At 53.7% G+C, this 11,077-nt stretch overlaps 1 protein-coding gene across 1 annotated transcript; it reads right to left on the reverse strand.

Moving 5' to 3' along the window:
- Nucleotides 1-6,250, reverse strand: LOC309639802 (chymotrypsin-C). The gene is made up of 8 exons (XM_082417540.1): nucleotides 6,132-6,250; nucleotides 4,821-4,912; nucleotides 4,627-4,724; nucleotides 3,608-3,733; nucleotides 2,594-2,730; nucleotides 1,648-1,793; nucleotides 627-779; nucleotides 1-77 (listed from the first exon to the last, which is right to left on the reverse strand). Exons 1-8 carry the CDS (start codon nucleotides 6,169-6,171, stop codon nucleotides 63-65), a joined length of 807 nt encoding a protein of 268 aa, XP_082273666.1. The 5' UTR covers nucleotides 6,172-6,250; the 3' UTR covers nucleotides 1-62.
- Between the last annotated feature and the right edge of the window lie 4,827 nt (nucleotides 6,251-11,077).

Genomic DNA, 11,077 nt, shown 5'->3' on the forward strand with positions numbered 1-11,077 from the left:
TTGAGGGGGAAGGAGGTTTATTGCAGTTGCCGGGATTTGCAGCCTTGGCTCCCAGGGATGAATCACAGCTGTAAGTGCTGGAGAAGCAGAGAACAGAGTGAGGGACTCTGGGTGTGGGGGGGTGGTGAGGCTCTGCTGGGAGGGTAGGAACATGGCCGGCAGCCCCGGGCCTTGACAAGCCAGGCTCGCCTCTGCCCAAGGGGTCTGGCCCTCTCGGCAATTCCAACCACTGTGCAGGTGAGCTCAGGACACCTCCTGCTCCCAGGGTGGAAGCCCCCAGCCCAGGGTGACTCTCTGTCCCCCCACCCTCAAAATACAGACGGCCATCCATGCCGCCCCTTCTACTGTGCTGGGGCCATGTTTCACATTTGGGAGCCCTGGTGGGGAGCCTGGGCTTGGGACAGAAGCATTTGCTGAAGCCAATGGATGAAAGAGTGGGGAAGTGAATGACCTTTTCCTTCACTGCCCCTGACTCAAGGCTGCATGCAATAAGCACTCGATCAAAACATCTTGAAGGAGTGAGTGAGTGACTGGAGTGAGAGAGAGTGAGTAGGGGAGTGAGCGAAGGAAGGGCGAGGGAGGGTGAGGGGTGGGTGGTGAGAAGGGGGGCGGGCAGGCACACCCACCTGGTTGATCCAGTTGATGTAGGCGGACACGCGGGTGAACACCGTGGGCTTCTTGACGGTGTTACAGCTCAGCCCGGAGCCAAAGCTGACAATGCCCCGCAACTCCCAAGAGCCGTCCTGGGCCTGGCAGTTTAGCGGGCCGCCCGAGTCCCCCTGCACCAGATGGGGCGGGTGTCAGAGGGAGGCTCGGGAAGCAGGTGAGGGAAGCAGGGCGGGGCATGTGGGTTGGCCTCTAACCCCTGTTTGGGCCTCAGCGTGTCCATAGTGAGGGAGGCAGAGAAAATGTGGTTTGTGGGTAACTTGGCCTTATTCTGGGGGGGCCTTGGGGTGTCAGACTAGGTCTTGGTTTGCTGTGTGATCTTGGGATGTTGGGAACCCACTCTGTGCCTTGGTTTCCCTAGCTGTTCAGGTCACCATGCCCAAGGCTCTGAGCTGCCCAGAGGGATGAGGATGCTGGGAGCCGTGTAGGAGACCCGGGAAAGTGAAGAAAATGCGAGTGGGGAGAGGCTCGTGTGCTTGAAAACGGGACAGTCCCTGATTGTCCTAGATGTTTCTTCGTTCTGTGCCAGACGCCCTGAGTCTTCCGTCTCCCTGGACCTTTGGAGCTGATGGTATGAAGGAACGTGTGCCCGGACTTCACCGAGGTCTCTCCTACCTGTGTTAGACTCAATTAGTCCTCACAGCAGCCCTGTGCTTACTATCGCTCCATTTTATGCATGGGAAAACTGAGGTTCAGATAGATCAAACAGCCTGCTCAAGGTCACACAGCTATGAAGCGGGGGGACTGGGACTCGGACTCAGATTCACTTTCAGCTTTCATGCTCTGGCCACAGTGCTGGTGGGGGAGGGGAAGAGGGACGGTGACAAGTTTCTCCTGAGCCTCTTAGGCCCAGCCGGGGCTCAGTCTCCCCCCAGGGAGTGGGTGTGGCGTCTCCCCACTTCTCACTCCTTTGCCCTCCTCACTGCCCCCTTCCATCTGGCCACCTGCGGTAGGGACGTGGGGCAGCGCCTCGACACTCACGTTGCAGGCTGAGATGACGCCATCACCCCCGGCGCAGACCATGGTGTCCTTCACCATGGTGTTCCACCAGTCTTTCTGGGAGCATGTGGCGTGATCCACCACAGGCTGCAGGCCCTGCTGCAGCTCATCAGCGATGGGGCCGTTGGCTGGAGAGAGAACGGGTGGTGACCGGGCGGTCAGCCCAGGCAGCCTCAGCCCCAGCCCAGGCCCAGGCCTTCAGGGAACAGAGGGCTGGATGGGGCTGGGACAGGACCGGGCGAGTTCTGGATAGACTTTGAGGGACCCACACACAGGCCCTTAATTGAGAGGCGAGACTCTGAGCCAATGGTCCTGAACTGTTTGGGTTAGAGACCCCTCTAAGGGCAGGGAAGGCAGAGCCAACCCATAGAAAACCCTTAAGAAATAACCACTGAGTTATCTTTAATTTGGGTTCTGGGGTTTTAATTGCCAATGGTTTCCCTGTAGTTCTCTGCCTTTGGTGTCACACATTGAAAGGTCTCTCTCAACCCCAAATTTTCCAAATTTTAGAGGATCTGCATTTTCATCTAAGTATTCTGTAGTTTCACTTATTTGCATTTAACCTTTTAATTCAGTTGGAATTTACTTGGGCATGTGGTATAACATAAGATCTAATCCCCCACCCCAAAATGGTTAGTTTCATTTATTTAATAGTCACTTACATGGCACTTAGTATGTGCCTAGCCCTGTTCTAAGCCCTTGACAAATTCTAGTCCATTTAATCCTTATAACACCCTTTATATGCACTTGTTAGAGCGTCTGCCACATGGTATATGCTTAATAAATATTAACCATTATTACAAAATTTAAAAAGATGTGAAGATGTTAAGGCAAAAAGGAAAGTGGTGGGCAAATGTGGGTGGTGTGCTTATCATGGGAGCTGCTTCCTCCAATAAGACACTTGTGTTTGGCCAGGGGCTATACTCACTCCAGAGACGGCCCCAGCCAGTGACGTAGCAGGGGTAGTCCTGAGGCAGCAAGGAACCCTCCTCTGGCAGGCAGGCTAGCTGGATGGTGTCACTCAGTTCCACGGGCTCCGCCAGTTTGATAAGGGCAATGTCATTGCTGGAATCCAAAGTGGAGGTGGTGAATGGCAGGAGGGCCTGGTCCCCCAAGCCAATGCTAAGAGACCCAGGCTGTGAGTTGGGAGTCGGGCCAAGGGTGAGCAGGGATCCTCTGTAAACATCCTGGACCTCCAGCTTCTTACTGGCAGATAGAGATGCCGGAGGAGCAACGATCTGCCTTCTAACCCCATCACCCGCTCCTGTAGGTGTAGCTTCTTCCCCCCCATCCCGCGCCACCTTATGTCTTCACAACATGAAAGGCTTAACAGAGGGGAGACAAGAGCAGAAGCATTCTGAACCACTGCAAGGTTATGTATCAACTGAAATTCAGCTAAGCAAATTGGAAATTACAATGATAAAAACACTTGCGGTTGCAATTTTTAATGTTTTCGTGTTGCCAGAATGAAAATGGACAACCCTAGAGAGAGCCTGGTTTGATTTCTAGTTCTGCCATGTACTGGGCTGTGTGACCTGGGACACATTCCTTAACCTCTCTGATCCTCGGTTCCTTGTCTAGGGCTGTTGTGAGGATTAAATAAGAGATGGCATGTAAGCTGCTTATTACAATGCGGGCATGCAGTAGACATCAATAAAGGTGAGTGCTGGCTCATCCTCTGGCTGAGAGACTTCAGGTAATATACTGTGGGACCCTCAGGGTCCTTATTCCCTGTGTACTTTCCAGAGACCCTTGGCCAGTGATGGGTATTGGAGGGGTGTCCATCTCCACTTAGCATTTTGCCATTTTGTGTAAAGCCATCACCTGTTGGCTGTTCAGGATAAGGATGGGGTCCAGGGACAGGCTCCGGCTGCATCTCAGGGACCCCTCCTTCTTCTGAGCTGCTCCCAGGGGGCTGTGAGACGGCCAGCTGGGCACTCACTGAATTAGGAAGGAGTTCCACTTCTTGTGGACAAAGATGGTGTCCACGCCCACGAACAGGGAGCCTTCCTCATTCTCCACCGCCAGGTTGTTCTTCCCCAGGGCCACGCGGTAAGTCAGGGTATTGCTGGACAGAGCAAGGGGACAGGGTCAGGGTGGCCTCCTGTCCCCACTGGCCGGTGGGGTAGAGGGGGAAGTTGGGTCTTTAGTGACCCAGCTTTGGGGCCACCGTGGGACTTGTTTGGGGGAAGGGAGTGTTCATCCCATTGACCCTTCCCAGGGCACGGGGTAAGGACCCTGGTCTTGGAGTCAAGTCCACTTTGACTGCTAGGTGGGTAGGCTCGGCCTCAGTTCTCTCACCTGTAAGGTGGAGATAATCTTGGAACTCACCTGCCAGGGCTGCTGTGAAGATGAACTAGTCCACACTGCTGCTGGCCTGCATTCTCTCTCCTGCATGCCTCTCTAACCGCCTCTTCCTCTCCCCTCACACAAACTGCCCCTGCCACACCGGCTTCCACTTTATTTCTCAAACGTACCAAGTGGGCTCCCTCCTCTGGGCCTTTGCATTAGCTGTTCCCTCCACCTGGAACACCCTACCCCCAGACCAATGACGTCTTCCCTTATTTCCTTCAGGTCTTTGCTCAAACATCCCCTTTCAAGAGAGATCTTCCCCCGGCCACGTCATTTAAAATAGAACTCCTCATACTTTTTATTCTCTTCCTGCTTTCTTTTTCTTCCTTGCCACTTGCTTTGTTATATATTTACTCGTTGAATGGTCTGTCACTCTGTCTTCCACTAGAATATAAGCTCCCTGAGAGCACAGACTGTGTCCTCACTGCTGTGTTCCCTGGCGTATAGTAGGTGCACAGTAAATACTTGTGGAATGAATAAATGAACAACCGAGTTACTGGATGGGAGTAGCTTATTTAGCCCAGTGTCTGGAGTGTGTGCTTGAGAAAAGCAGCTTATCAGGCTCCTGCCCCCGGGCGAGGGTGGGGTGTCTGGCAGCATCCCGTTAACCTGATGCAGTGGGCAGCTGTGAGGACGTGCTTGGAGGTGATCAAGGTGCCTCCGCAGGTGTGCCTCCACTTGCCATTCTTGAGGTATTGGAGGGAGATCTGGAGGAGGATGGGGAAGGACCACGTGTCAGCCCCCAGGGACCTGCTCCCCACCCCCCTCCACCTTGCCTTCCCCACCTGCTGCCATGCGCTTACCTGCCAGGGCCAGCTGTGGGGAATGGCGTTCTCTCCGCCCACCACCCGGGCTGATAGGTTGGGCTGGAAGACGGGGACCCCGCAGCTGGAGACTGGGGATACAGGAGAGGAAGAGCACAGGTGAGCCGGGCTGGCATCGTTTTGGGGAAGGGGCAGGTGGAAAGAGCACACATTTGGGGGCTGGGCAGACATGGGTTTGACTTTTCCTGCATGACTTTGGGGAAGCCATCGAGTTTGCTGGGCTGCAACTTCCCTTTCTGTGAAACGGGGAGACTAGCACTAACCTGGTAAGTTCGTCCTGAGAACTAAATTAGATGATGCAGGTAAAGAATTGAGCAAAAGACCTGGAGTGAATGTTTAATCATTGAAGGAAACCCAAAGTGGTTGGCTTGTGTGTGAGTGCCCAGGTACACCTGTGTCCTTCATTCTTACCCTGCTGTCCCTTTTCAGGCCACAGCACAGTGGGGGTGTGTGAGCACTGAATCTACAGAATTCCAGACTGTCATAGCTGGGGAGCTGTGTGGAACAGTCAAGAGCAAGTGCTGTGCAGTGAGAAAGACCCAGACTCAAATTCTGGCTCTACCACTAACCAGCCGTGTGATCTTGAGCAAGATACTGAGCTTCACTGAGCCTCGGGGGTCCTCATCTGTAAAATGGGGATATTAACAGACCCTGCCTCTCAAGGTTGTTGTAGGATCAAATTGGCTCCTGAACGTCAAGGGCTTAGCACAGTGCTTGGCACATAGCAAACGTGCGGTACACAGGAGCAGCTATTATTATTATTACTGTTGTTATTAGCTGGAGGACTCTTAATCAAGTGCTCTCATTTGCCAAAAGAGCCAGTGAGCTTTAGAGAGGGGAAGTGGCTTGTCCAGGTCCTGCCAAGAGAGAGAGTGACATTCAAGCCAAGTTCCTGGATTCCCAATCTGGGAGGTCACCAGCATGGCGGGGAGTAAAGAATCCCCGAATGAGAAATGCCAATGCTGGGAAAGGTAGGCCCTGATGGCCCCGGGGTAACCCGGGATGAGGCATCTTCTGCGTCCCTGGTGCTTTCCATACCTCATGGCTCACCCTCACCCTGGGGTGAGGGCCGTCAATCCTATTTTGCAGATATGGAAGCATAGTTGCCAAGCAGGCAAGTGGCTCACCTGACACACAGCTGGTCAGTAGTAGCTGAACCCACATGGGGCCCCAAAGCTCCTTTCCTGAAGCCCTGGAGAGCAGAGGGTCCCTGACCCCATCCTTGTCCCCGGGAGGCCAGCCCAAGCTCACAGCCCGCTGGCTGCAGCTGGTCCCCAAGCCACAGCTTACCGTAGGCCAGGAACGCTGTGAAGACTGTGACGCCCAACATGTTGTGAGTGCTCAGGATCGAGTGGCCGTCGAGGTGACCAGGCCCGCACTTATAGGCAGGAGGAGGGCGGGCCCACCTTGTCAAGGCTGAGCCACCCCTTGGGAGAAACCTGTTCTGTCAAGGCCCTTTCCCTGACCTTGGCTGGTTACTGTTTAATTTGTGCAGGAGCTGGAGCTGGCTTGGAGGCATGGGTTTCCCAAATACCCTGAGACAGAGCAAATCTGACGTTTGCAGGTTTTGGGGGCCCTGCCACGCTGCTTGGTCTGACTCATTTTTTTTAGTTGTCATTTACTGTGCCGGGTGCCATGCTCAATACCTCTTGAAGTCACTTAATTCTCCCAACAACATGCGGTAGACACTCTTGTCCGCTCATTAAACTTCACGAAGCTGAGACTCAGAGGGTCAGGGGCAATCCGGGGTCACACAGCTGGGCAACAACAGACCCAGGATTTGAAGTCAGCGCTTCTAACGTCAGTCTGGGGCCGCAAACTCCTGTGATGCACCGCTTCCTTCTCTGTCTTTATAGCTCTTTGTTTGCTTCCTGTCCTTTTCTTTCTCCCTTATTCAACTAATACTGTCTGGTCTTGGGGTACCCCCTGCTCTCCAGCACCTCCTCCCCAGGCTGTGGGTGAAGGCTGAGGCGCTTGCACATCCTGGGAGGTGCTTGGTGGGCTAAGTTCCTACTTGGAGCCAGCTCAGTTGTCTCCCAGCAAGGTCTTCAGTCTCCCTGTCTCTAAAATGGGCAGGTAGGACCAGATGGGCTCTCAGGCTCCTTTCAGTCCTAAAATTCCATGACTTGGATGTCAAGGTCGAGTGCAGATCTGGATTTGTGATGTGTGCCCAGAAGTTCCAGCTAGAGCCCCAGCAGTTTGGGCTCAGCCTGGCTCTCGGAGCATCTGGTTTAACCCACTTGTCCTGAGGCCCGACTTGTCCTCTTTGTCCCCTTTTGACTCATTCTCGTGCTCCTAGGAAGTTGTTTTCTGAGCTGGGCCCACTGGTCCCATTAGGAATTATTTCCTAATAAAGAAATTCAGAACGCTACACACCCTGCCGGTCATGGTGGTGAGCTGGGGGTAGAGGAGGACTCTTTAACTCACACGTTTTTACAGCTTAAATCCTTTCTAAAAACAAGTGTGTGTTACTTTGGTCATATTAAAAATCAATAAAGTTTTGACTGAAAAAGCAACAGCAGAGAGGGAGTGTGAGGGAGTGTGTGTAGGGGTGATGGCCTCAGGCCTCAGAACTGGGGTGTCTGGGGGAATCACAGGCTGCGAGAACTTTCTGTTGCCTTCTAGAGGATGGTCAGTGGCTACTGCCCACCACACCTCAGACCCAGAGCTGTTGGTCACCAAACTCTGCAAAGGGTCGCCCTGGGCTGGGGACTGACATCGTAAAGAGATACAGGCTGAGCTAGGGACGTATTGGGGGTCGCCAGGGTTCAGGGGGCAGGAGACAAGACTCCTGGTTGCTGTCGCAGTCAGTGACTTGCTGGACCCCGGACCTTGGCAACTTCTGTGGCCTCAGTTTCTCTTGAACAACTTGGGAAAATGATTAGCTGGGCTTCTGTGAATGGGAGTTTGCTGATTTACACACACAGAGAGACAACAAGGTCTAGGCGCCCATCTCAGTCACGTGTACAAACCCATGGATATACAAGCATACAGGGACAGGCAGACAGACAGACAAACACACACCAGTGTCATACATAGAAAGCATTCCGTTATAAACACAGTCACCCTCAGAGCCATGAGCCACATGTTCAAAATGTACCCCGATATAGAAGTAGCCACAAGTGCACAGGCACATAGGTAGTGAGGTACCAGATAAAAAGTCATTCATTTTTTTTTCTTTTGGAATGTTCACAGAGAAACTGACCTTTTTGGAGAGGGAGTTTGCTGGCTGCTTTGGAAGGTGCAGACAGCATCAGCTTTAGGGGAACTTCATTGTTTTGAGACATTTACTAGTTGAGGTCCTTTATGTAAGACAGCACCAACAATTGTACTTGGAGAAAACTGAGGTCACCTTAGTCTTTTTCAGATGCTGAAGATGGGATGTTGAGTGCTTTGCCTAGTGTTGGACCATATTCCCAAAGGATGGAAAACCTAGAGCCAGTACTTCCTAGCTGTGTGACCTTGCGCTAGTGACTCAACCTCTCTGTGCTTCCACATCCTCATCTATAGAATGGAGGTTAAAAAATGGTACCAGCCTCATAGGGTTTTTGTGAGGAGTGCCTGGCATAGGGCAAGCACTATATAAATGTTGGTTGTTATTATTATTGTTGTTGGTCATCTGGTTCTCATGAGAAAGCTTGAATCTGGACTGTCACTGAGCCCTTTTGCCTTTGTGGGCCCCTTCCTCCACCAAAAAATATTAAGAATTTTATGTTTTATGATTGCGGGGGTATAAAGACTAGTATAATCCAGTTTGGATTCTATTCATTTTTTTTCCTGCCAGTTTTAAGAGAAACTAAAACATTTTTGTGGGCCTTAAAGTTATTGTGGGCTCCAGGCACTGGGTCCACCGTACTGATGGACGATTTGGCCCTGGCTGTGGCCCCTCCGCATGTCAGGTTCTGTACAACTGAATGGCTGAGAGAGACGTTGGGGAATGTTCTTTGGATCATCATGAGTGCCTGCTCTGGACCCTGGAGATGCCTTTAGCTGTGCCCTGGGGCAGCCAGGGAGAAAACTGTGCTCTCACTGGGAGCAACTGGGCAGAGGTGGGAGCTGCCTCTGGGCGTGCGCACGGCTAGTGCCAGCCCCTCCTGACCTGGCCCTGGTGCAGGGAGCCATCGGACAGAGGACGCCATCACTCCAGGGGCTCGAAATGCCTAAAGTTATGGTGGTGACACTCAGTTGGCTGACCTGATTTTCTGGCCACCAAGATTGAAGAAGCAGCCCCAGGAGGACTTGGGAATAACTGCAGAAGGGCGCCCTGGGGGAGTGGATTGCTGTGATTGGAGGGCAGGGGGCTTGGTATTGGATTAACTTAAAGCTGTGACTCTTGCCTGCCCAGACTGTGAGGCACTGACTTACCAGGTACACAGAAGCCCTTCATTTCCTTCATTCTTCCCAGACTTGCTGGGCAGCTCCGGTGCATAGGCGCTGTGCTAGGGCTGGGGCCACAGAGAGGATAAGACCCTGTTCAGCACCGCTGGACCTCCCTGCCTGGCAGGGTGATAAGTATTCCTTGGAGTGTTCTGGGCCAAGAGCTGGGAGCCCCAAATGAGAAGAGGTTAGTTCTGGGTGGGAGCTTGATAGGGGGCAGGTGGGAAAGGGTAGCTTCTCTGCAGATTCCATGTCCAAAATGAACGTGAGGACTTGAGACTGTGAGAATGCCGGACACCCCCATCCTTATCCCGCTGAAGCTCGTGTATTCCAAGGCCTGGAGCACGGCCTCCCAGGATCTGGGCACTTAATGTCCCCCAGCCATTCAGGGCCAGACTGTGCTGGAAAAATAACCATGGGTGACTTGGCAGAGGCTGGGCTCAGGGGAGGGGAACGCCAGGAGAAGCAATGCCAAGGTTGGGAGTCAAGCAGGGAGGCTGTTGGTGAGAGCCTGAGAAACAGGGCAGGTGCCACTGCCCGGGGCCCATAATTTTTAGTTGCTGGGACAGGACTTTTGGGTGGCAAGTGTTACATCTTGGGTGGGACCCACTAAGGAGGCAGGCCTGGGGGCTGGCAGGGTTTCTCCTCAAAGCCAGATGAAAGTACTGGGTGTTCAGAGAGGGTTTGGGGGCTGAGTGAGGGGTTCGGTGTTTGGTGATGGGGGCCGGGACTCGGCGGGGGGGAAGGCTTACTGAGAGCACGGGACCTGGGCAGGGTTTGAGGAGCCGTCTCCCTTTCCCACTCCTGGTCCCTGAATCACTTCAGGCCTCCTTATTCCTCCCGTGCCCTCTGCCTGGGCTGGGAGTGGGAGGTCTTGTGCGGGCCGAGGCTGGGGCCCCTCTCAGCTGGATCTGATGGTGGAGGGCCTGGCGTGGGACCGCTGGCCTGTGTCCCTCACATTCTGAGGGCTGGAGGCCCACATCCACTGCTGGGCCAGCTAGGCGGGGGCTCTGGGGCTTGAATTTTAGCCCTTGCCTGTCAGTATCCTCTGTCCCTCAGTTCTGAGACCCTTTTGCTAGCATGTCAGGGGTTCTGATGCTCTGCCCTTGGGAAGGCAATTGAAGGGCGACGTTTAACCCAACATGTGGTGTTAATGATGGTGGCATCTCAGGCCACAGGTGGCATGTGGGAGTGGCCTTTCTCAGGAAATACACTTCAAGGACGCAGCCTTCTCCAAGCAGGGCCTGTGAGGAAGCCAGAGGTGGAAAGCATTCTGGCTGCTGTCATACCACCCATGTCCACCCGGGGGCAGCGATGCCCAGCCTAATCTCAAACTCCTGCACCCCCAACTCAGGTTGCACTTGACAGACGGGGGACACCCTACCTGGAAACCAAAGGGTTGGGAAGACTTTGAGACCCTCTCATTGAACAGATGGGGTGACTGAGACCCAGCGGGAGCCTGATCTGTCCAAAACTAGGCAGGGATCACCTGGCTCTTTGCCTTTCATCCAACCACCCGCCTGCTGGGGAGGCTTGGGGTGTCTCTGAGTGCGGCAGAGAGTCTTGGGGGGCTCTAGGGTGCCTCAATCCAGAATCCCTGTGGCCTCGGTGCCACCCCTGGTGCACGTCCTCCTCTGAATGAACTTGCCAGGCAGGGCGGCTGGATGGGTAGGGGCACGAGCTGTGGACCGAGCAGCCTGGAGCTGCCCCGCTTGCCTGTGTGCCTCTGGGAGACTTTCTGGGTCTCTCTGTTCTTATCTGGGAATAACACAGCACTCCCAGCCCCCTCCTGGGCTGGCTGTGCAGATGAAATGAGTTGTTATATGTAAAGAGCTTAGACTAGTCCCTGGTGACAGCAG

This window comes from Balaenoptera physalus (assembly GCF_965194825.1).
Source record: "Balaenoptera physalus genome assembly, chromosome: 1".
Lineage (NCBI taxonomy): Eukaryota > Metazoa > Chordata > Mammalia > Artiodactyla > Balaenopteridae > Balaenoptera > Balaenoptera physalus.